Raw genomic sequence first — 26815 nt, forward strand, 5'->3', positions numbered from 1 at the left:
AGCCATTCATTGTCACCAATACAGAAGTATCTTAAGACACATGAAAATTTCAAAAGGCTGGAAAAACAATGTATGAAGCAGCCGTTTACATAAAAGCTCCATCCCTTACCAGAGGAGGATCTCTCAAACTCTTGTATTCCTATACTCCAATACCTATTTATCTGCTTTTTACATACTCTCAGTGCCACATAAACTCCTATAGTAAGAAGGATTAACACCAGTCTCCACCACCTACTCTATGACTTTCCCATCAGGCCTAACATCACAGAACAGCAAAGCCTAATCCACCATGGTCAGAACTTCACAGTCTTCATAGAAAAGAAAAACTTAGGAAAAGGTCATATTCTAAAACCTGCTTCTATCTCCATCTCCTACCTCTCCTTCTATCCTACTGGCTTTCCCCAGGTATTTTTCTAAGAGTCTCCATACACAATATTTATGAATTTAACCCCATAGTGATGAAACACATTTCCTCCACATACTGGAAGATCACATTAAGAAGAAATGTTGTGACACACAAAATATCCTCCCAAAGAAATGTGTCCTTGAGGGCAGGGAGGTATTTTCTGGAATAAATTTGAACCTGGAAGTGTTGAAATGAACCGCATACTCAGAAAGGCATAAACTTGAGTACTGGAAATGAGACAGGACAGGGACAATGCTGTGGAACAGCAACACCAACCCTTGTAGCACTTCACTGCTCCATCCTTCTGATAAAGCCAAAGCTGAATTCACTGCACATGATGGCCTCCATGGGAATCCTTGCCTGATGCTAGATTTATTTCTGTCACATTTGAAAAGGTTTTTCAAAAAGTACTAGCTCACAAAGTGCAATAAATAGGAGAGGTTTTTCATTTGTACTTGTTCAGCATTTTATCTCACTGTCAGTTTTGTCTAAAATTTCAGAAAACTACTACATTCTTGGGATACATGCTAAAAGCTATAATTTTATGGCTAAAATTTTAAGTTTACCTCCTCATCACCCTCCATCCCTAGAGTGCTTTTCTGCACTCATTCATCATAGTAGCTGAGTTTATCCATTCTGCAAATATAATCAGCCTGCAGGGAGAAGTGGAGACAGTTAACTGCTCTCTGCCTTACCATTTACTCAAACTGCCAGCTGCTGATTTGTACATTATTTCTGACCTTGGCTCCAACTTTAGACAGTGTGAGGTGAAAAGCTGCTACCAGGGATTTTAGCAGGAACACCCATGAATAACAATTGTATTTGCTGAACTCTCCAAAGACACTACAGGCAATCCTCTGTCCTTTCTTATGGGTGGCTTCTATGAATAGCTATATGATACAAAACTCATTTAGCTCTCCACAGCTTCACATTTGCAAATATATTTGGCATCTGTCATGAAGATCTTCAACGCAAGAAAAATTATTTATGTTATCTAAGTCATCAAAAACATCATGCAAGGCAAAAACTGTCACTCTATATGGGATATGAAATACATCAATTTACAGGAGAAAACTTTTCAAAAATACAGAAGTTGACTTTGTTACATAAATCCTTCCAAAAAAAACCCCCCCAAAACAGTGGGAACTTGCCTACTAAACCCTCTATTCCTTCTTTTTAAAACCTCCCTCTGCAACAATAATTATTCCTGATGAAAGCCAGCAGGCAAAATCCTGTCATGGCATACCCTGCCCTTTCATTCTGTGGGATTATTTAAGCAAACACATTGCAATACATTTCACTGGATTTCTTAGCATTTCTTGGGTTTTACTGTGTTGGCTTTAAAATCAAAACTGAGAATCTCTCAAACTGTTTCATAATGTGAGTCAACAAATAACAACAATAATCCTCAATAACCAGAAAATTCCAAGCCTCACTGAAGGCAATATAAATAACTGCAAGATGACATGAAAAAAACCCAAAAAAACAACAACTCCATTTAGCTACACCTCATAAGAATTCTCCCATAATAAGCCAGCATAAACACTTTAACTTGTTTAGATTTCTAGCATTAACCAGCAATTAAAAACACAAGCTTAAAGCTCATGTGATGCCTTATGCTAGCAAGCTCACACAAAATAAAACTTTGTCCTTTACATAAAGATAATTTAAGAGAAGCTACACCTTCCTAGGAATTTCAAAATATTTGATACCTTCTTCCACGTTCTGCGTGGCCACAAAGATGAGGGAATCTCAATATGTTAGCAAATCTAGAAAATTCAAACCAGTATTTTTTAAGGGCATATGGAAAGAAGTGCAATAGGAATGTATTTGTATTTTCAAAGTCCTCATTATCGCTCATTGTAAAGACAAAAGGTAGCAAGAGCATTTAGGGACCCAAGAGTTTTCTCAGAATACTACTGACCAGCCACATTCATAATGAACCTAAGGCATTCAACACTTTTTAAGACAGCACCCAAACTGGCAGAATGACAGGACCTATGATTACAGCTGGCTGCAGGAGAATCATGCTGATGGCAGTGATCATGTCAATGCCGAGACACAGATAATAGATGGAAGATATCAACTAGACTGTGGGGAGGTTCTGCCTCCTGTTTATCACCTTGTCAGACGAGCTGGTGCTGGAGACTTCACCTGCCTCTGCAATAAAGGCATTACACTCAAAGTTCCAGCTACACTACAGTCAAGTTGAAATGGCAAGGCAGCAGCTCCTCAAAATATGTTTCTTAAGAGATGTGACTGTGATTAATGTGGTATGGGGAGCTTTTACTAGCATCCAAGTCCAAAAGACAGGACTTGGTGAGTTCTTCCCACACATTTCAATTACATATAATTATGCAACTTAACTCGTATGATTTTCTTGACTAGAAAAATAGATCAAGCATTTACAGGCAGATACCTCCAGAAGAATCCCACACAGCTGAGCTGCAGCCTGGGACGCAGCACACACAACCGTAGGAACTGTCAGGGCATTGCACTGACATCCTGAATGGCAATTCCAAAGACAGCTTGCTGTGGAGCTGATGAAACACAGCAGCAAGGTGCCCTGGATCAACAGGACAATTTAAAGGAGCTGAAATGTCATTGGGTGTGCTCTGCCCTCTATTCAATTTACCTCCAACAAGAAGGGGAAAAAATACTTTTAGTCCTGACTAACACTGTGTATGCATGCTTGGACTGGTACTTGAAGATGAAAGCCCCTCTTTCTGATATGGATGAGGAACCATGAAATGGGACAGGTACACGGACTGATTCATCATATGCTTTGGCATGCATTAAGGTAAATCTGCAGTGTGACTAATGGCCTGCTGGATCAAACTGAAATTAACTCAATAGACTGAGAAAAGTAAGTAAGAAAGATGGTAGGGATTATCTGTACCAGTGATAATGAAGGCGCTCCATCACCATTTGGTAAGAGATATAAAAATGTGCAGGTGCATTTTCATGCATACCTGACCAAGAAAATACTACATTTAATTTTTGTTATGAGCCTAGTAAGAATTGCCTATACTCTATGGACTGTAATTCCATTTCCCGACTCAGAAAAAGACATCTTTAACAAGCTAGGGACTTATTTGTTGCTGCACTGATTTATTTAAATAGATATATTGTTCAAGAAACTCTGTACTTACCCCTGTGTGGTAGTCACAACAGATAGCACTTAGGGATGTGTCAGTCACGTATTTTCTGCCACTGCACTACAGGGTTATTAACTGTTGAGATCAAAGCTATCTTCCCATGGTTCTGCCCCACTGGAGTGATCCACAGCAGCTGTGTGCCTCATTTAGCTGGCAGGTTAAACTGACCTTAAAGCTAATGGAGCAGCATAGCTGAAAGGTTCCTGTTTATCTGACCCAGCACATATTGTTTCAAGGGTTGTGTAAACACTGAGATGTATCAGCTATTCTAGATAGATTTATACACAAACTGCCTGCTAGCTCAAGCACTGAAAGAGTTGTAGCTACAAGCAATTAAAAAATTATCTCATTGCCAGGTCAGTTAGAACAGAAAAATAAAACTTAGTGGGCCACACTAGGCTTTTTTTTGAAAGCTCAAAGAATTAAATTCTGTGTTGATTAACAGTCACCCACAACCTGCATGTTTCTAGTCAGTAAAAGAGAGTTTATACTGAACTTAACATTTACATATATGAAAACAGACCGGAAGGAAGACAGTACATAGGATGTGACAGCGTCTCACAAAAGAACAAAGAAAATGCTACAAAGTGTCAGGAGATGGCTTAGAAAGATAACCTCCACCAAGGAGGTACTCAGGCATGTAACAGAGGCAAGGAATCTGGCCAGCCTTTCCTCTGTGCTGGCTCTCTTCAGTCTGTTCACTGAAATGTCTCACAGAACTCTTCCTTTCCATAGAAGTTGGGATTCAATATTCAACACAGGAAAGCTCTTGTCTTTTATTCTGGGAAATGAATGTGTTTAAAGAATGAACAAAATGCCTTTCAATATACTCTATTAATAGTTTTGCTGTTGTACAACATGTCTGCGTGTAGTTCTCAAGTGTGCATTATTTGGTAGCTCCATAAGACACCTGTATTCATGATATATGAATATGGACAATTCCCATGAATAGCGCATGGGTAAACATTTATTTCTGTGGCCACAAACATCTCAGTAATATGAATCATTAATCATAACACTGAAAGACTATAGTTTCCCTTACAAATTTTGTTCAAAACCTACATTATTCAAAGCTTATTGTTATATGCATGTATTACAACTTCCAAGTTTCTCCCCTGAATTACAATCCATCTTTGTATTATCTCTGTATTTACAATAAAATTGCTGTCTTTTTTGTGGGTGTCAGTGATTGTTTAATGGAAAAGGACTGCTTTCAGTCTATGGTGAATAATCATCTAAGTCTTTAAACGGTTGTAGAAGTTAAAGGATTAGCATGCAGATAATATTTTCACCAAGATATTTCTAAATGAAAGAGGTTTACTTGGTCACTTAATCCTTTGTCCCCTAGTAGCACTGCATCTTAAATTAATATACCACATCAAGACTGTCACATGTAAATGTGCAATTTGAAAAGTTGTGCATATGTAACCCTAAGCACAGGAGTGTTCCCTAATAGAGCAAAGAGAACTCAGACCCTCAATGTTCAACCTCTAGCTCAAACTGCAAAGCAGCACTTGGCAGATGCATCAGTTTTAAGAGCATCCATCCACATGCTACAAACGTCATTTCTAGGCACAAGAGTCACAAGAACCACACTGTGCATTGTATGGAGTGAGGAGGAGCCTCACCATCTCCTTGGTCCACAGTCTTAAGGAAACAGCTTTATAGCCACTGACTCCCCGGGGGCAGATCTATATGAAACAGAGTTTAAAGAGGCAACCCCCTGCTATTTAAAACATGCAGTTAATTATAAAACAGTATAACCACCTAAAACTGATTTCATAAACATAAATATAAACTGTACATTCATTCTTGCTAGGTATTTATGCTACACAGATAGCTTTGCTAACTTCAAACCAAATTCTTGTGGGCACAAAAAATGACTGCCTAGTAGAGACACCCTCCCCTACATGAAGAATATGAACTATTCCAATACCATGTCCCATACATAATTTTCTTCAATTCCAAATAATGGAAAGCTTATTACTTTCTTTGGAGAACTCTCACCAACACAATACTGCTGACAGCTGCACTAAATTTACCAAAGGAAAATAAAACTTACCTAAAGCACTTTTTCTGCAGTGCTTGAAATACTTGCTCTACCTGCTTGAAATACTTGAAACACAACTCCCAGCATTAACTACAGCAACTATATAATTCAAATAGCAAACAGGTAGGGGCTTCCAAGTGACTTCAATTTTTTACATTGAGAAATAGTTCTACATACTTAACAAAAGGGCAAACAGGTGCAAGTTTGCTAAGTCATTTTGAGCAAGTCACAAACTGAACACCACAGAAAGTCCATTTTACCACCTGTTGAATCTCAAATAATCAACTGTGAAATTCATTTGATTTTGAGGAACAGGAAGAACTCTTTAGATACACAACTTCAGTACTCACGAGTAAAATGATTAGAAGTGGATGGATTGACACTATCACCACTGTCAGCACTTTCACTGCTAGAAATGTCATCATCTGATTCCCGCACAGAGGAACAAGGTGAGGAGCCATCAACTTCTTCAAACTTCCTCTTTAAAATTCCACTCATCGCTGCAATGCTGTCACATGCACCTGTAACAGGAACAGAGACAATGAGACACTGCAACATCCAACTGCAGAAAATGCAGTCATCTTCTCTAAAGTAATTTTTAATTGGAAGTACCAATAAATTTCCACTTCTGGTTTTGAATAACTGTTTAGTATGAGATTAGATATAATTAATTAGGAGACAGTGAAGCCATAGAAAACAAAAAAAAACCAAACACCAGAAGTCATACTCTGACTTCACGTGTGGAAATGGCTGCCTAGAATAATGTATAACAGATTGTTCAGGGAGTATTTTTCCCATTTTGAAATCCATAGAACCCTTCATTTCTAGGCTACGTTGTGAAATTTCAAACAAGGAAAAAACTGAAGTTTCTTTTCAAACACCCACACTTGGTTCCACCCTTGGCTGCCATGGGAGGACGAAATGTTCACAAAGAGGGATGAAATTAGTAAGAAGAAATAATTCTGAACACTACAGTTCCCATTACCAAATGCATGTTATCTAATCAGTGTTCTGTAAGAACATGCCTGGTAATTCCAGTATTATGGACAAGTAGAGGACAATGAAGTCACAAAGCCCATATACAAATTTAGTGCTCAATAAATGCCTGGAATTCAGAAATGCCCCACTCTAGTCAGAAACACCAATTGCCTCCAAAACTACCTCCTTCCCACATTAAGAAATGAGTTGCCAAATACACTCCTGGTGTTGAGTTGAGGATTATAAAGCAAAGTATGCAAGCAGAAATTTAGCAGCAGAGGTAGAAATATAAAACAAATTGCATGTAATTAAGGATAAAGCATATCCCTAACTGAACAGAGATCAAGGAGAGTGGAGCTTGCTCAGAGGACACGCAGCTGCCACCATGCCACCTGCAGCACTGCAGAGACAAGCAGTGCTGATACTTTACTCAAGGCAAAAAGTTTGTCTAGGACTGGACATGCTGGATTTGCTGAGTAGGAAATCTAGCACAATGGACTTCCCACAGGGTTCTCCCAAATCTCACTGAAAGCAAGGAAAACAAAAACAAATGGCATTCCTTACTGAAACAGAACTTCTTAAATCCTTGCAGCTATGTTTAGGACTCAATAATTCTGAGCCGGCTGCATCCTGCTCTTTTCAGGAAGGTGGACTTCAGGAGGCCCCTCCCAATCAACATTTCTCTGGTTTTGTGTTTAAAAAAAAAAAAAATTCTGTCCAGAAGCTAATATATTATAGACTAAAGGACTACTACTAAGTAACACAGGTTCAAGGAAGAAATTCCAGAACTGGCCATACTGTTTAACAATTATCACATTTCAGTTTTGGCCCAGGACACCTCACACTCTCCTGGATAGCAGAGGATGAAGCAGGTGCCAGAAGCATTCCCAGCAGGCAGGCTGGATGAGGGCACCCAGGTTTTGGCAGAGAGCTGACAGCACAGCCACTGTGAACAAGAACCACACCCTGACACTTGGCAGCAGAAGCCAGAGAATGCAGTCCTGCATCTTTTTTATCTTTTAATTTATACAGAGGTAGCTCAGTGATGTAGCTATGTTCTGACCCTGTAAGCACAGAACTTCAGTGGGTCCTCTGATATCTTTTCTCACATTTGCTATAGTACTAAGGCGTTTCAGTGTCTCCTATGCATCCTATAGCTCCTTTCAAGCCCCTACACCAGTTTTTTTTCCTGGAAAAAAACAAAGCAACAGTGTGAAGTTTGGGCCCAGTATGAAGCCAGAGCAGGACACAAGTGGGTATATGAAACCAAGCTCAAAAAAAAAAAGAGAAAAAAAAAAAAAAAAGAAAAAAAAAGGTTTAAAATTGCCTTTGTAAATCAAAAGTAGAAATTATTGATATATCACTTTTTCAAGATATTATTTAATTACAAGGACTAGAACAGAAATTTTCTAATGCAGGCATTCATTCACCTCTTATGAAGCAAAAACTCTGAGAAACACATACATGATTGCACCAAGTTTAATATTCTGTCTCCAGCAGTAGTCAGTATTTAATGCTTCATTGGAAAGCAATGGGATGAGAAATCCAGCCACAACCACTGCAGATACACGGCTCTATGGCTTTGCTTCATCATCCTTGCAGTCAATTTCCCCTAAGCATAAGGCTGAAACGTTGCTATAAGACAGTGCACAGCCTCTTAAAAATTCAGCTGACTTGCTCTCCTGAGGCTAAGAGTTTCATATTAGTTTACTGGGGGAAAAAACTTCACAACAAAACACTTCTGCAACTATAACCACAGACCCTTCAAAAAGCACAGCAGTTTTATAATTTGTGATATTTTGGATAGTAAAGAGCAGCAGAAACATGCCAGTGCCTGGCACCATGCTGTACTAGATAGAACCCCCCACGTACAGGTACTCCCCACAGAGTGGAAATAGCTGAAGTCACTGAGGTTTTGTTGCTGTTGTTCTGTGTCAAATGTCAAAAGAAATTATATTCTGAGGGAGGTGCAGTGCATCTGCTTATCCTGTATGGAATTAAGAAATGCCTTTATACATGGGGGGTTTGCAGGCAGAGAATGGTGATGGAGATACAAATGGAACCACAGCATAGAGAAAGTGAGTAAAAAAACCTGTGCAGGGCTGAAAGCATGTGTACACCAAGTTACTACTCAAAGAGGTTCTTTTCGACTCTGAATTAATGATTCCCAGAACAAGAGATGGATTCCCACCAGAGGGTATCCATCTCTGCAGAGTAACAAACAGGGAGCACTGGGCCCTGACACAGCTTTCTTGAGTCTGCTCTGGGAACTGGTGCCAGATTCCCTCTGGCCAGAAAACAAAAGCAGGGGCAGAGATGTGCAATCTTCACAGGTAAGCTTTGCCTCACAATGCAGTTACACCTGCTCAGTCTGCCCCTGCAAGGGCTCAGGGGCACACAAATGGCTGATTACTGTCCATTGACTGAGAAACAGCTGGTTTCAATTGAGAAGCCAGTAACTTTTAAATTACTCCAACGACCTTGTTTTCAACTGGTCCTCAAATCAAATCTCCTTCCCTAGAAGACTCTCTCCACCTGTCAAACTCCCTTTTTCAAAGGAATATGAGCTTTTTCAGTGTACCACTTTCTCACTTTGTAGTTCCCCTAGCATAAAGGCCTCTTCTGCATGTACCCAGAAGTTACAGGGATTTGAAATGCCTGAATAATTTCATGTCCAGGTCTCCCTGGGAGCCTGAAACTTGGTGTTCTTCCAAGCAAGGTGTCTAAGAATAAAAGGAAAATAAAGAACTCTAAGAAGGAAAAGGGAAGGAAAGGCTGGGCTACATCCAAACCCATGAGCACTTGGCATGCTACCTGCCCATCCTCTCTTTGGACTATGAATCTTGGCATTGTTTTCTATACAGTCTCTACCTAAAGACAAGGGTGCACGTCCCTAAAGCTATAGCTTAGGGGCAGCAATTACTGAACAATAGATTCAACTCTCCAGCTTTCTGGTGAGTTTCTTAGCTGTTAAACTACTGTGAGAATTACAGGAAACCCATTCAACAGCAGACCTTTACCAGACATATGTTTTAAGAAGAGTGACGCATGCTCTGGTCTTGAAAGGGAATGTTCATGCCCCTGCTTTCAAGACGGGGCACTGGACTGTGTGGAGCACAAGGATCTTCAACAGCAGACAGCTGAGCTGTGGTTCCCTGCTGAAGGGTAAACAGTTAATTCTCAAGCATCTAACCTCTAATTGCCTTGCTTCTTATTTCATTAAAAGGACATGACTTTGGGACTAATCCTGACACCTTACTCAGAAGTAAAAGACCTGTGGTCCTCAATGACCACAGCCTACCCTAGATTAAAAAAAACCCACCTAGCTCTCTCTTCAAAGGGAGTTGTTGGAAGACAGGATATTTTACAGCCTTCTCAACACTGTTAGGGAATACACGCTCCTCCCTCCAGTATGTTACACTGCATCACTAAACCAGATCTGCTGGCACTGTCACTTTGCCTTGTCTTCAAACACAACAGGATTCTGAGCAATTCTAAAACACTTTAAAAGGAATTTTTTAAAAAACCAAAGCAGATGCATTAAATAATAGGATTTCTGGGGGAATGATAACTAGGCCTGTTTTCAAAATTCTTTTTCTGAATATTGGTCCCTCTTCCCCTTCTGTAAAAGGCAACTGGATTCCTTTCTTTATCTTCTGGCCACTCTGGACAGTACTCTGCTCTCTTAATACCCTCAATTACATCTTTAAAACATTAAGTTTGTATATCACAGCTAATGAAAAGATTGCAATTTAAATGTTTAGTCAGAACTTCCCTATGAGGAAATGTACCTTGTGCTATACAGTGCTTGCTTTAACTGAGAAAGCATTACCATTTCAAATTAGAGTGACACATTATTTAGTTGTAGCCTACAAGCTTTCTTTGAAAAATGTTTCCAGTCATCATGACTTCAAATGTGGAGGAAGTGAAGTGTAAGATGAGACTGCTAAAGGGATGGCCAAAATACATGGCTACTACAATTTAAACAGCTAAACAAATGTAAGCTAAAAGTCAAGCCAAGGGTAAAGATCTAAGTTCAGACTGCCTCTGGCTGGAATCAATTATGCTGGCTATTCTGACCTCTAAATATGTTCTTCTGGGAAAGGGAGCATGAAGAGCTTGCTCTTCTCTCACTTTTTGCCCATTTTATCTCATCTCCTTTGCAAGTTTCATACATACCATCATATACGTTTAAAATTAGCAAAAATATTTTAAAAGTGAAAAGATAATAATAACAGGTTTTTAAAAAAATCTTGCTACTACAGCAGCTGAGAAGCACTCTCACTCCCAAGAACCTTGAGGAAAAGACTTGAAATTTTTAGTGGAAACACCTCTCAAATGTCAAAGATGTGCCTGGACACATGAAAATTCAGCCAGTGTTTGAGAACAACAACAAGGACTGAACAACAGCACAATGGAGGAAGTAAATTTGGAGAGACAAAAAAAGATAAGGGACTGGAAGCTTAAGTAAAAGGTTATTAAAAAAACCTTCCCTAAAGAAGTTGGACTCTGACCCAAAATGAGTGAGTTTCAAGTTTCCTGCAATGTTCAAGAGAAACAGAAAATGCATGTGCTGTTGTGATCACTGTTAGACAGATATAAATGAGAAATTAAACAAATCAAATATAAAAAAATAGTAACATTGTCCTTGAAACTGTTATCATGCAGCAGTTATTCATCTATGCTACATATCTGAACATATAGCTAAGTACTTGCATCAGCTCACTTTGAACAAACCAGCACAACCATCAGAAACAGATCAGTTGCACTAATACACCCAGCTTCTCAGCAGAACTAATTTGTGAAGCAGAATGCTGTCCTAATACAGTCACACCATTTGCACATCCTTGTGAAATGCATTCTTAGTTTCAACAGCCATCTCTGAAGTGCAAAAATACATTGCTCTGGATATCAGAATAAATACAGAATAAATATAGTAAAGCGTCGTATGATTGCAAAAATTATGCTATTTGACAATTATTCATTGCTTAGCTCTGCAAATCTTGTTCTTTGAACATAGGTTTTCTTTTGTCACACACTGGTAAAATTTAATTTTGTATACATGTTGAATGTAGATTTTTAATATGCCTTTAAAGAATATTGAAGAATATTGTTAGAATTCATCGCATAGCATGAAAAATGGGCTTAACTTGTCATGCATCAAATCCTGAGGACTGCCTGTGCACAGCCAGCAGCCATTTGCGTTTCAGTATTGCTGCAGCAGGATACAATAGACATGCTCAGCATGTTCCCTAATGGAGACTGTTTCAACTTTTCTTTCCTTAATTCAGCATTCAAATTCCAGCTTGGAAGATAATTTTGTCCAATCCGGTGCCTTTGTCTTGTCACATCCACCCAAGAAAAGGCACAGCTGCAGCAATACCTTCTCCTCTGCCTATACAATCACTGACACAGATCTAGGAGCTCCGCGAGCTTCCAGGTTCTCAGTGAGGCAGAACAGAGAAATGGGTGTGGAGCCCCTGGATACTACAGTGGGCAAATCACATTGTTTCAATTTCAATAACAAGAAATTTAAAACTCATGGTATAAGCTTAGTTCTTTGCATCTGATAACTTACAAGCAACCAATCAAAAGATTTTGGGGTGATGGGCTTTTTTTCCTTTTTTTTTTTTTTTTTTTTTTTTTTTTTTAATGACAAAACCACAAAAATCTCCCCTAGCACCTTGTTTTATCTTTGTAATAAGTGTTAAAATTATAAAGAATATCATTAACTCAATTCTCTAATACCCACACAGGGCTGTATGCAATTTTAAGACTAAAAATAACTATTTGGCCCAGCTATAAGTAACAAATCTGTGACAGATCTCTGGCAGCCCAAAACACTTCCTGAAGAGGTTACTCTGTGGCTCCTTTTCCTACTGGGAAGCTGAAAGAAAATGGTAGAAGCTAAACAGCAGCTTAAAAAAATACCAGAAAACCTACTATTTTATTTAGCAGAAATATTAGAGAAGGAGTGTATGAAACAGGTCCTTATAAACAAATACAATTTTTGTCAGCAGGAGCCAACATTCAATTGCCACCAATGAAATTAATATACCTGCATAGCATGAGAGTAAAATCATCACTTCATTCAAGACTTGGCCTCAATTGAAGCCAAAATTAGTAAAAAGATGTTTAAGTGCATCTTTGTCCCTGGAGAACAGAGTCAATAAAACTCTTCATACTGGAAAATATAAATTATTAATATCTACTGGAAGGCTGTGATGCTTTGAAACTACTATCTTCAAAAATAGCTTTATGGTTATAATAATTCAGGGTTTCTATCTAAATCAAGGACAATGCACAACCAACATATGGTGTCACAATCTGCAAGTTTAATGCACACCCAAGACAATTCTAAGCAGGCATTCAGGACCACAAAAAACAACACTTAAAAATAAAAAATGTAGTATTTGTTTCTATTATTTGCTTTTTGACTTTTCATCATACATGGTGTATCTATTCAACCAGAAAAAAACAGTATGTTTATTGAAAATATTAATAATTAAAAAAAGATCTTTAGCACTATTATTACAACAATAAATGTGATTGGGTAAATTCACCAAAAAACCCTCCATAACATGCACAGTAAATTCCTGAATGCAGAAAATAGTGACTTTATTCAATTCAACAACTGATAAGATTTCTCCTGCCACTGATATGATCCCTCTGCCATATGCAGAGGATTGACAATGCACTTTCTCTTCTAAGAACAACATAAGGTAAAAAATAAGCTACTCAGTTATCAGCTAGAAAATATAAGTATAATTTAATCAAGTTTACAAAAATTTGCACAATACTTGAAGAAGATATTCTATGTCTCAGCTGAAATGAGGTAACAGGTTAAAACAAAATAAATTAAAAAACTATGATAGACATATTGGGCAATACAATAGGCATAGAGAAAAGATAAGGGCATAAACCTAATTTCTGTAAGAAATCAGTCAAAAAGATCACCTATACTAAGATTTTAATTTCCCAAATTTAGTGATCACAGCGTCACAGAATAAGATGTTTGATTTTTATGGAAACAAAAAACATGCTAACTCAATAAACTGAAACATTACTCTGTGAGCCAGGAATTTTCTCAGTAATTTCAGTAAATGACAATCTAAAAAACAAAACCAAAAAAGCTAGGATTTTTAATTACAGACAGTATTTGCAATAGTAACTTCATACCTTTGGACAGCAAAAAATACACATAGTACCTTGCTCACTTGTGTGTGTGCACCTCTGTATGCTCAACACAAAGGCACACAAATGTGTAGAGCTGCAGGCCACAAGACTCACCTAAAATCAGATTCTGATTGTGTTAAAATTCGGTGTTGACCCTTCTCTCCTTTTTTACAATACTAAAGAAAATTTGGAGTTTATGGCTGTAGTGATGTGGCATCATAACAAACATGCTTAAAAATCCCTTTCAGTTCACTTTAGACCTGAAAACTCTTTCAGAAGCCAGACAGAAGAGCTGCACAATTAAAAATGATTATTTACCCATCCAGTTCCCAAGACACTCTTGTCATTTATCTATTTTGATGAATAGAAACTAAGCAGCTAGCCCATTCCCATAGCACTGCCTGACTTGTAAGCACCTTACAACCACTCAATGACATCTCAGCCAGAGGACTCTGCCAGGACAAAATTCATTATCTGCTCTAAGCCCTAGTGAAAAGCCCAACAGCAAAGTTATGTAGCTTTCACTTTCAACCTGAGGTATTTCTAATTTTATATATGTTATGATACTTCACTTTATCAAATCTCTGATAATTCTGTCTTATACAGGGGAGCTGGGATGAGAGGGTTAATAGTCTGCAATTTTTGCTTTTCCATTTATTGTTGAAAGATGTTTGTTAAATAACAGTGGAAGAGGAGGGCATCATGGTAAACAACTGAGCAACTTCACTGAAATCTGCGGAGTTAAACCTTGAGCTACTCTGAAAGTGAATGGTTCAATAAAGACTCCAGTGCTATAAGAGAGCAAGACAATGGCAGCTCCGCAAGCAGCCCCAGTACCCCCGAGCCATGGGGTTTCCCTCCCGCATAATAAAACACTTGAAGACAAAAAAATTTGCTTGAGAATAGCTTGATCACGTGTCAGAGTTCACGCTGGAAGTAAGCAGTGCTATCAACTGTTACCCTAAAACAATGAATACATTTTGTGGCTTTCAACATTTTTTTGTTTACCCTTTCACCTCCGCATAAATGGCATTTACTAGATTAGCTACTGCTTAGGAAGTACAACTGAAACCACCTGCAATCCAGCTTACTTTTTTTACGTATTCACGCTACATTTAAAGGAGGCTTTGTTCAATTATAATAAAAAACATTTTAAACTGCTGAGAAGTTCATTATCAAATCCAGATCCCTGATATTCAAAACCACCCGATCTCTTCCTGAAATCCCCGCAGTGCCAGCCTGTTTCATCCCCCCAGAAGCACCAGCCAGCTGCTCCTCAGGTGAGAAGCGCCCATGGGCACTGGAGGAGCCCTGGCCTCACTCACTGGCAGCCCAGAGGTGGGTTTGAAAAAGCAGCCCCCTTACCCCCCAGCTGCCGCCCTCAGCAGGGAAACGTAAGCCCCGGTGCTGGTCTGTCAGCCTTTTTCCCACAGCTCGTACGGTCCTGCGGTGCAGAGACATCCCCGCAGCTCTCCTGCTGCTGCCAGCAGGCAGCATTTCTGTCGCAGGGTGCTACAGGTCCCCAGGCCAGCCCTGGAGCAGCAGCTGTGGCACGGACAGCACAACAACTGCAGCAGCGTAGAGCTCAGCACAGACGAGAAGCATGACTATAGGCAGGCACAGAAATGATTTACCGGTGCGAAACAAATAAACGTAACGACCCCAAACTCCTCCCGCTATCCTCGAAGGAAGGCTGCAATTACCACTTATTTACTCTGAAGCTTTACGTATCATTTGTGTCACTTGATCGCAATTCCACATCTGACTCTGAGGACTACACCGAATGGTGATGCTGTAATCAGTAAATGGTGTTCTAGTTCCTGCCTATATCAGAAAAACTGATGAGGGTCAGGCTCTATACCATAGAGCCCACATTTCCTACTTTGCTAGAATATAAAATAAATATGTAAATCCCTGTTACTTATGAAAGAGCAGGACACTAACCAACCCCAAACTGAATCAGGATATGATTAAGTTAAATATTTCATAAAATTATTTATAAAGCAGTAACCAAAAGTCATCTATCTTTTCATCAGAAAACCTAAATGCAAGCGATCCAATAAATGCTAAGTTTTAAGAAGTATCCCTGCTTATATATTTGCATTTAAACATACAAAGACCTGAAAAGCTCAAGCAGCTTCTCCTTTTTTTAAAAATGCCCAATTTTGCTTCTCGACAACTTAGGTATTAAGTGGGTTTTCCACCAATTTTTTTATGATGATACACATTTGTGTTCCTTTTTCCATTCTGCTTGTTTCGTTGTGGAAAAAAAAAGATATGAAGTGATGGAGAACTGAAGCAGAGATCCTAGAAATGCAAATTTTTTTTGAAGGCTAGGGGGTAAAATTACAAGAAGAGGAGTTGTTGGAGAGAATTATACATAAATTTGAAAGAGGAAAAAGCCCACCATTTCCCAGATTTTTTTTTTTCGTAGCAATTAGTCACAATTCCCATTTATCAAAGGTTTCACTAGAATACTGAATCCATATTTGTGAAGATATGGAGAAATTAGAGCCACGCTTCTATTTATCCCAGAGCTGCTTTAACCTAGTAAATATTTTTGCCTTGTATGCATTTGCAGATGAGTTCTATCTTTTATCTACATTTTATCCCTTTTTCAGGATCAACAAAACCTACAAAAGAGCAACTATCAACAGTTATCAGAACTCACTGGTAAGACTTCAAATGGCATCAACATTTTCAAGATGTGATGGTGTTTGGTGATATTTGAACTGAGAATGGCATGTTTATAATCCAGCTTTTCTCAGCATCATAACTGCTACACAGCAAGGACAAAGATACATACTGACAGATCACATGTAAATTTTTCAGACAGCTTTACTGATCTTGCAAAAGATTACACCTGCCTTGCTTCAGTGTGATTGTCCATCTGCTTGTCTGGGGCGAAAAAACTACATTTCAAGGTTCAGTTTTTAGAAGTATCTTTCAAGAACAAGCAGGAGTTTCAAATGGCAGAATTATCTGTTGCTACTTTGGGGAAAATATTTAAGCTTCAAAATGAACTTCCAGACATTTGCAATTATGTAACCTAAACCATGACTTATATGTCTCCACTTGATACTTAACTTAAACTTTATTATTCAGCTATTGCACCTGTCCAAATTAATGTGTTTCTCAACAAAAGGAAACTCTTCCTTCCAATAAATAAATGAGACCAAATATTTAAGTTACACAATAAACATTTTGCATATTCAAACCAAAACTTTACACACCAGATTTGGGATTCTCTGACCTACAAGTAAATTGAGACTATTAGAATATACACTAACATTAAGTAATAAAGCAAATCAGAATTATGACTGTCTCGAAAATGGTTTATGCATGCAGAAAGATTTGGTTTTATTTTATGATGCTTAGAGGTGCTCAACATCCAGCATTCAAGTTGCAGCCCAAAACATTTATATGAAACACAGTTTCAACTGTGTTTACATATGGAAAAGGAATGTTTCAGATCTACCATAACTTGGAAGCAACACAGAACACCTGTTTGCTTCAGGAATTCATTGGACTTTTTTCTTCCAAGATCTTTAATAATTTTATACTGGGAGTGCTTTTAAACATGAAGTGCCCGATGCACAGGAAAAACGTTTGTGTTTTTGTTTGTTGAGTACATATATGGAAAAGATGCACACTGCAAAGTTGTGACTCCATTACAAGCGGGAATGCTATTCCATAAGGATATTCCTATTGTTATTTTAGTGCACAGTGTTAGTTTTATCTATACACACACTTACTGTAAGAACCTAACTACATATAAGTACCTAACTACCTCATAAATCCAAACTTAAAATCTGCTGCACTCGTTTTAGAGAAATATGAAAATTACATAACCGCATGAATTTATGCTGCTTTATTTTCTCCATTTAAATTAGTGTAGCATGACGCATGCCGTGCATCTCACCCAAGCTGATGGTACATACTGCAGGTGTTACTACAGTTTCACCAGTGTTCTCAGTTTAGCAGATTGCCAGCTGCACACAAGTGAGATGAAGCAAATGCTTTAACGCATGGTTTCAAATCCATTGTCTAAAGACTGAACAAGTCTGTTTTCAGAAAGGTTCCGAACTACATCTGTTTTTTCATACAGAACTATTTTCTACAGAAGAAATGTAATAATACGACGATTTTAAGGCACCTTCACCAGGGCTTTAGTAATATTTATAACCGGAATATTTTGCTCTCAGAGACACACGGATTTCCCAGTCCGAAGGAGCGTGGGGTAAACAGCCCCTGCCCAAGAGGAGCCGCACGCAGACACTACAAGGGCCGCTGCGGTTCCGCGCAGACTCCGTCCCGGCTCGGGGCCGCACGGCTGCCCCGCAGAGAGCGGCAAGGAAGCGCAGTTCCGAGGGGCGCCGTCCCGCACCCCTGCCCCGTCCCAGCCCCGCCGGGCACCGCTCCAGCCCCGCGCTCCCCTCGACCCCCACCGTGCCGGGAGGCGCCGTCAGCCACGCCCGCGACCACGCCCCCTTATTTACATAGCTCCGCCCCTCGCGGCAAGGCATGCCGGGCACAGCCCGCTGGGGCCGCCGCGCCCCCCGCCCCTGCACCTCGCATGGCGGCGGGGCCTGGGGACCCACCGGAGCCCGGCGGCAGCACCGCTTCTACCCGCGCCCCGCAACGGGGGAGAGCCAGCCTGCCGCCGCCGCTTCCACGGACACACCCCCGCCCCGGCACTGCAGCCTGGGCTTCCTCTTCCTTTTTCTCCTGTTTTTAATTAAAGGGGAGCGGGCTGGGAGTGCGGGGGGAAGCCGGGCTCTAATTCATACACAGCTTGTTCCGCTCACCCACGTGCATCAGCATCCCGCACGGACACGGTGCGAGCATCACGCCAGCCCAGACACCCCAGTGCCGGCCCCCCCTGCCTCCCCAAACGCTGCCCCCGCGCCTGGGGCTGCACGGGGATTTATCACCCCTGTGAACACAGCGACAACACGAGTGCTCTTCAACTGGTCAGAGCCGTAACTCATAAATAAAGCAAAGCAACAAGAAAAAACAACAAACAAACAAACATAAAACCCCAGAACATTTCTCACATGAAACCGTAAATTCACATGAAAATTACATCCTGTTTTCTACATTTTATTTTTCGTTTCTTTTTCCCCATCACTTTTCACAGGCTTTGCCTCCCTGCTGCTGACATGTCCTCTGAAAATGAACAGTTCTGATTTCTGAGTGATGGAGACGAAAGAAAAACACTACTATATAAAGATTTATGGATAACAACTTTTACACTGTTAATTTTTATGTGATGTGACGGATAAATTAAACATCTACCCTCCGTAAGAAAAGCACCAGCCACTAAAATCTTCAGGGGTGGTTTTCAAAAGATAAAATATGATGTGTAATTAACTAAGAACTAGTATGATGAATTAATACTTGCTCAACAAATAACTATTTTGCATTCATATTTGAGTGAAGTAAATGCAGAGGATGATATCATTCCTGCATGTATACAGTTGAATTAAAAATAACACAAGAACACCACTTTCAAAATTATCCAAAAAAAATGTGAAGAAAAAACCCCCCACAAATTTAAATGCACTGATATATGCTCCACTGCTATATTATATTTTACAGAATACTGATAGTGCAAATTTCCTACTTGGAAAGAATTAGTCTCGAACACATAGCAGAATAATAGATTGTTGTTACTAAATATTTTATGATATTGGTAAATGATCCATGAAGCATAAATTTAATTTTACTTGCTATCCAGATTTTAATGCACAATTGAAGTTTGAATTGCATAGGAGTAATAATAAAAACATTTTTAAAATGGATCTGATTACAGAACTTAAACAATTTATTTAGCTTGATATCACATTGATGTACATCCTTCCAATCCCACTTTACAAAATGCAAAAAAACCCCTTGGCTTTAATAACAATAAGGAAATAGCAAAAAACCCATTCATATAAAATACTGAAGTGTGTGAAGAATCTATAAAACAACTGACCTGTTCAAATTGTTGTTTTTCCAATCCATGCACTGTTTTTATTAATTGGGAACCAAACCAGATTTCTCATAATTTTATAACATTTGACATATTCACTTTCTTCCTAGTTCCAGCAGAATCTTCTTAAATTTCCCAGCACTGTGTTTTATTGCTAGTACCATATGCTTTATTGTTCAGCCACAAGAGCTTCGCTCTGCACAAAGACTCATTACCTACTGCTTGCTGAGCAGCTTCAGGCTCACTGAAGCTGCCTGGGTGATCACATGGGAGTTTTGTCTGAGAAAGCCAGGCATGCCACTGATTTCACCAGCTACAGATATTTTTATCAGCTGAGGTCTACTACGAGGAAGGAATAACAAATTCTAAACCTCCTTTAGCTCATTAAGACAGCAGTCATTATGGAAAACCCCTCAACTTTTTATTAATATTATTACTCCCACTGTAGCACAGATTCAAGTCGAAATGCAGGAGTTGTTAAAGTAATTTTTTTTTTTTTATCTTGTGGGGAGTGGCAAAACCCATGCATTGTCTGCATCGTTCCACACACATTGCACACTGAAATTAATATTCTGAAGAGGTATATTTTGCCAACACTTAATCTGCCAGTGTTTATCCTTTACATAGGGGACGAGCTTCTGAATGAAATACTGTTCATAAATAGCAACCCCTTGATTTATATTTGTCTCACCAGTCAAGAGCATTATCCTGTAATCTCCAGTCATACAATTAGTTTTTCTAGTTTCACTGAGGCTAAGGTGAGCAAAACTGGCCAGCTAAACAAGGATTAGTCTAAAATACAAATGGCAAACTATATAATGCAATGACATGTAATCTCTTTTTGCTATTAGCTGGTGGTACTCCAGATTTAGGGTTGTTGTCTTTTGTTGCAGTTTTTTGTTTGGTTGGTTTGGGGGGCTTTTGCTGGTTTTGGGTTAATTTTTTTATTTTGGTGGGGCAGTGGGTTAGTTTGGGTTTTGTTGGGATTTTAAGCAAAAAAACCCCTCTAAAATTTAAATAACATTCTATATTGAAAAAAAAAAACTTATGTAAGCATTTTATATGGGGATAATTTAGTATCTAAATCTAAAAATTACAAAAGCACACAAAAAAGTAAATATTTTTTTTTTACACTGATACATTATCAGTATCAAGGATCCATTTTGGAATATTTAGAGATGGCTTCATTCCTGCTGCATAGTGAATTCCCAGAATATTCTGATTTAAAACTTTGAGCATGTAGCCAGTGGTGCTAAACAAACATCTCTCCTCCACCCTGAAAACTGGTATTGAACATGCAATTAACCACAATACTAACACTGCAAAGATGTAGCTATCCTATATGAAATAGTCAATTGTCTCTGGAATAATTCATAGCATTCCGAAAATACAAGACAGAAAACTGAAACTATTTTCTCATTAACTTTCCACAAATGAAATACCTACTTACTCTATTTAAGATATTCCATGTTAGAGTAAATGACAGCTTGTTGCTCATTGTTGGCATTATTGTGCTCCCATAGAAGTCAGTGGAAGGTTTGCCACTGATTTGTATGGAATAAGGGGACAAGCCTGAGAAACAGATTCATGCACTTTACTGTGTAGTCATGCAAATCAATGACAAAACTCCCTTCTTTATTATTATGAGCATCTTACTCACTGAATATTACTAAGGTTTTCTACCAGTTGATATGCAGCCTATAATCACAAAGAATGACAGAATATGGTAGTAAAGGATTCAGAATTATCCACAACTAAGCCCAGTGACAAAAACCTTCTAATGTCACATCTAATTTGTTTAATATAAAATCCCATTACCAAGAACGAATGCATTTCCAAGTGCCACCATTTTTATGTACCTAAAGAAATGGACCAAGCAGATGGTTTGTAGCTGAGAACCTTCTACATCTCTTAAGCAGGAAATACTTCTGTGTTTACATTCCTGAGAAGAAAGGAAAGCAGACTGGATGGGTTGCTAACGAACAGCTGGTTTAGCTACAGCTATGCATAATTTTTCCCCCAGCGATATCACTGATGATGTCACGAGATGCTAGTGTAGGAAGACATAAACAAAAGGCAGGCATTTTTCCTGCAGTAGTACTAGGAGTAAAAAAGAAAAAACAAAGGTTTGACAGAAAAATAAAAACTGATCAGGAAAAGAGTACTATGATCACTTTTTTTTTTCTGGGTGTTTTTTTTAAGCACTGTGAAACACTTCTCAAATCCTGAAAGGATGTTAGAAAAAAACACGTTCAAGGACACGACACAGTTAAACCAGTTAGCAGGAAAGTGCTGCTTGTGCAGGAGACAATAGCAGAGAGCAGTTTTCATGCTGTACGAAAGGCAGCCTCAGTTAATCAGCTCTTCAAGGTTGGGAGGGGAGAAGAGAGGGCAGGAGGGAATCTTCAATCCTCCATAATGGAATTTGGGATTTCCTAGTTTTAACTTGACTTTTTTTGGCAGCTAAATTGTATTTTATCCCACACTTCTTTCTTACAGGTTTACTAAAAAGAAGGAAGTCTTTGTCAGAGCCATTTCATTGAATTTTTGTTCAAACATGCTATTGAGGAATTGCCTTTTTGCCAACATGTAAGGAGATAAAGACCACTGAACAGTTTCACAGTAGCCAGATCCCAAGCCTCCCTTGTCACTCCATAGCAGGAAGAGCTCCAAATGAGACAATAATTTCTGTTAGTCCTCCTTTAGCAGACATGACTTCTTCAGGAGAATCAAAATTCACCTCTCTTTGAAACAACAGTGAAAGAATAATATGCAAATGCTTAGCGTATCATTCACCAAAAGCTGCCCATGGGAGTCAAGGTAAGCAATGGCCCTCCTAAAACCTAAAGGAACCTAAAAGGTTCCTTTGAACCTCCAAATGAAAACAATCAAAAACGTATTGACAATTTATAACTAACTAAGTGTAAGCTGTCAGATCCCACATAAAAGCAAGGCAAAGGGGCACTGCCAAGGAAATTCATACCCTGAATAATCTCCATCATTACTAATGAATAATTACATAAAGCCTGGTTTAGTCTACCTTAAGTGTATTTAAACTTGAGAACTATTGCACAAGTTATATGCACTGTAATACAGGTCTTGCACAGAATTTAAAAAACAAAAACAAAACGAAAAAGTAAACAAATAACGCCACAATAACAAAACCCCCCAAGCCAGCTATATAAAGCAAAATAGACTAAGCTTATGAATTGAACTTGAAATCATCCTCACCTTATATAACCAAATTATTGTTTTAGTTACTGAGCTTAATCTGCTATTCAGCATCCTGTTAGATATGAATCAAAACAATTATTGAGAGAGCACCATTCACAATTGCATGAAACAAAAAGGAGAAACTTACACTCGGTTCCTTGTTACTGTAAAGGGCTGAATCCTGTACCTTGCAATAAAACATAAGATCTCCTGTTTCTCTGAATACACTAAAAATGCAACAGCTTCCACACCATCTGATTAAAAAAAAATGGCTGGAACTCCTTTTTGCAGTCTAGCACCAAAAAAATCTAAATACCAGGATTTATGGAAAATGTTCAGTGAATACATGCTCTACTCCACCTCTCAGAAAAACCAGCAAGCTTTGCATGCCATGGTTCATGCTTTATGAAAGACAGCAGCAGCAACTCCAAGTGTTTCAAGCCTCTGCTTTCTGGTTTGGAAGTAGCTGGTTGGTGATCACTCCTTTGGTAAGATGTATAAACCTTGCCCATGGAAATTCCTAGAATTTGAGCTCCGGATGAGGCAGAGCTTCAGACTTCCCATGGAATTCTACCATTTCAGACCTGTTCTACAGAATTAAAAATGCACATCTATGAAAGAAAATGGTGGAATATTAACTAAAGCTCTCCACCTCTTGCACTGGAGTAGGGTAACCTTAAGTACAAATTCCAGAAGACCAAATGTAATTTAATCAAATACATTTCCTCACTCTGTCCTCAAGTGTCTTGCTTTCTCTGGATACATCACAGAGTGATGCCACATTAACTACTCATTCAAATACTGGGGTCTTGATGGATTTCAATAGCCTGTCAGAAAGAATAACATGCTCTGAGTTCCTATATTACACAAATAAGAAAAACTTATTCTAAATGAAATTTTCAACAAAGAAGTGCAATTGTATTTTGAAATAAGAGTCTCTAGTCAGCAAAACATAGGGAAACACACAAATTGTAGTTGAAAGATAAGCAGACATCCTCAGCTCAACAAATGGATGGAAAAAGCAGTTTATTACTGAAGGATGGACTGGTGAGAAGCTGTTCTGATTCCTGGGACCTTATCAATCTCATCTCCAAACTTCACACAGTGATGACTCCTAGCACATCAATGTAAGGATTCCAGTGCCACCCTTCACTCCTACTTCTGGCATATTTGCCCTTACGTGTCAATTTGAATTTTCTTTTCTTTCTGGCTCTTAAATAAAAGTATCTCCTTGCCAGGAGCAACTTCCTAGATCGTGCTGTGCAATGAGTAACAAACAGCGAATGCTTTTTACAAATATGGAGGTATACTGCTTCCTAATGATTTTTAGCACAACAGCTCATTCTTAAACAATCTCATTCTTAACGAGTCACTCTTGTTAAATCTTACAACACCTGCATTTTTCTAAGATAAAACAAACCTTCTCCCCAGGACAACATCTCAGAGGAACGTGCACTTTCAGAAAATACCACTGAATAGTACTATGCATTAGAAGAGTCATTGCACGCAAACAAAAATATTCCTCTGTAGTAAACATAAATGGTTTCTTTCTCCTTCTGCAACCTTTCTCAAAACTCCTGGTTATTCAAAGAAAATATTAACTTTGACAAGCAAATTAATATGCTGAGAGGTGCAAGCACTAAAAGAATCTCTTGACTACTGCTGCATCAGATGATGTGAATAATGAAAGCAATACATTTTGAGTAGCTGCAATGCTTGATACAGGATCATTTGCCTTAAGCAAGGTCCAAAATGCCAGCAAAGCACAGAGTTTCTCCAATTATAAAGAGTAAGTTCTCTTAAAAAGAACAAACTGCTTGCTATCTTCTGAAAAAAGACCCAAACAACCAAAAACACCAAAAAAAGATACCAAACCCCAAACACCACCCCCAAAACAAAACTTATACGGCAGTAGATACTTTAAAAAGAGATATTGGAGAGATTACCTATGCTCTCTCATATATGCTTCATATGCCAGCTTTGCTTCAGCCAGTTTCTGTGACAGCTCAGACACAGCAACATGATCCATGCCAGGGAGAAATTCAGAACTATACAGAGCTATGCTTGGTACTGTTAGAAATTGTAGGACGAACAGAAGAAACAAAGGGTCTCTTTTGGTTTTAATTAAATGACATACTCCCTACTCTCTACTCCATCCCTTTGTTCTTGCTTGGTTACTAAGCTCACCTTTTGTCATAGTACCATTTTCTAACTTACAAATTTCCCTTGGCTGTTGACCAGCAAAAAGATTAAAAATAAATAAAATTGAGAGATATTTGAAGTAAGCATGATGGCTAGTGTTTTCTCTTTTTCTTTTTCCCCAGCTACTTGGTTCTTCTAGTCGCCCTTACCCATAGCACACCATAAAGTTTACTGAGTCAACAAAGTTAAAATAGGAGTAAAATCCAGTTCAGTCAGAAGAAAGTATCTTCCCTTGCTGAACTTGTGAACAGAGGTTCTAAAGCACCCCTACAACAAACAACATTGTCACATTCCTCGCCTTCATTATTTCCATGGTGGAGCAGGCAAGCTCTTTACTTTTTAATCTTCCACCAGAAGATGAATCTTTCATTGTTAACACCTTTGAATTTTTTCCTGTGTACCATAAACACAAATATTATCATCTGACATAAAAATATAATACCCACACAGAGATATCTAAGCAGCAATGTATTTTTTGTATTTTATAGCAATTAGTTTATGAAGCATCCCAACTTAGAACACAAAACATTTCCAGTGTACTATTTTGATTAAAATAATAGTGGAATTTTATTCTTCCAGTCAGGAAGATACACAAATTATAAAACAAGCCTTGAATTGCTAGACATCAGGTTAGGATCTCATTCCAAGGATGTGGGTCTACTTCAACTCTTCTTTCCACCTTTGTACATGTATCCACGAACCACCACAGATCTGTCATTTAAAGCTTAAAATGACACTGAATTCTAGGTTGTATTCTAGGCAACTTTTCACTGCCTCAAATACAATTGAAAGCCTAGAAACCCATTTCTCTTTCATAATTTTATCCATTTCCATTTGGCCCGCATTGATTTCTTTCCCCTGTGTACATCCAACAGAACTTGAAAATAATTTTTTGTTACATCTTTGTGTGCTAGTTACATCTTTGTGTGTAATACCAGCTCAGCAATGGGAATTTCATTGCTTTTTTGAGTCTTCTCTATGAGCAGAACACACCACATTTTTCTCCCATATGTTCCATGACAGAAGGCTACATTATGGAAGAGGAAGTATGCAGGAGATTTCCCTCTTCATGCCCTAAAAACAGGCTAATCATTTCAAATCCCCTTAAATTAGTCTTCAAGAAACTAAATGAAAAATCCTGTCATATATTTTAGCATCCAAAGCAATTTCCATAGCATATATACAAGATTTTGATCAAATTAAAACCCGATCACTACACTCTTATACCAAACTTTTTACTATGTCATTCTAATGCTCTAGAGCTTCAGAAAGCCACTCCAAGTCAGAAACACACTTTCTAAGGAACACTGCTATATTTTTCATGTAGGACAAAGACAGATTAGCAATATTTATATAACTACACTCATATTAGGAAATCAGAGGATGATTCTAGGATGCACTGGTATGAATCCATTACTTCAATGATCAAAAAGGAGTGCTGATTTCTATTGCCTGTATAAAAAGACACACTTGTGTTTTCAGTTTAACTTTTGGAAAGTACAAAGAATAACTGCAGTAGTCACGTGCACCGACTGCGCAAGGATCAGCATTTATGCAACATGCTCAGATCTGGAAGGTTTTTTTAAGAAGTGGTAACCAAGTGACTGTCTTATCTCAGAGTTCTACCTAAAAGGCAATAGGACTAGATTAAGACT

The 26815-nt window shown here is 38.6% G+C and overlaps 1 protein-coding gene across 4 annotated transcripts in view; it reads right to left on the minus strand.

Moving 5' to 3' along the window:
• CSRNP3 (cysteine and serine rich nuclear protein 3) overlaps positions 1-26815 on the minus strand; it is a 93443-nt gene that overhangs the window by 16347 nt on the left and 50281 nt on the right. For all 4 annotated transcript variants that reach the window (XM_071747469.1, XM_071747470.1, XM_071747471.1 and 1 more), the window contains one exon: positions 5965-6135. In XM_071747469.1, coding sequence (XP_071603570.1) covers positions 5965-6135 — 171 coding nt within the window. The remainder of the gene's footprint in view (positions 1-5964; positions 6136-26815) is intronic.

This window comes from Heliangelus exortis, chromosome 6, assembly GCF_036169615.1.
Source record: "Heliangelus exortis chromosome 6, bHelExo1.hap1, whole genome shotgun sequence".
In the NCBI taxonomy this organism is placed as follows: Eukaryota; Metazoa; Chordata; class Aves; order Apodiformes; family Trochilidae; genus Heliangelus; species Heliangelus exortis.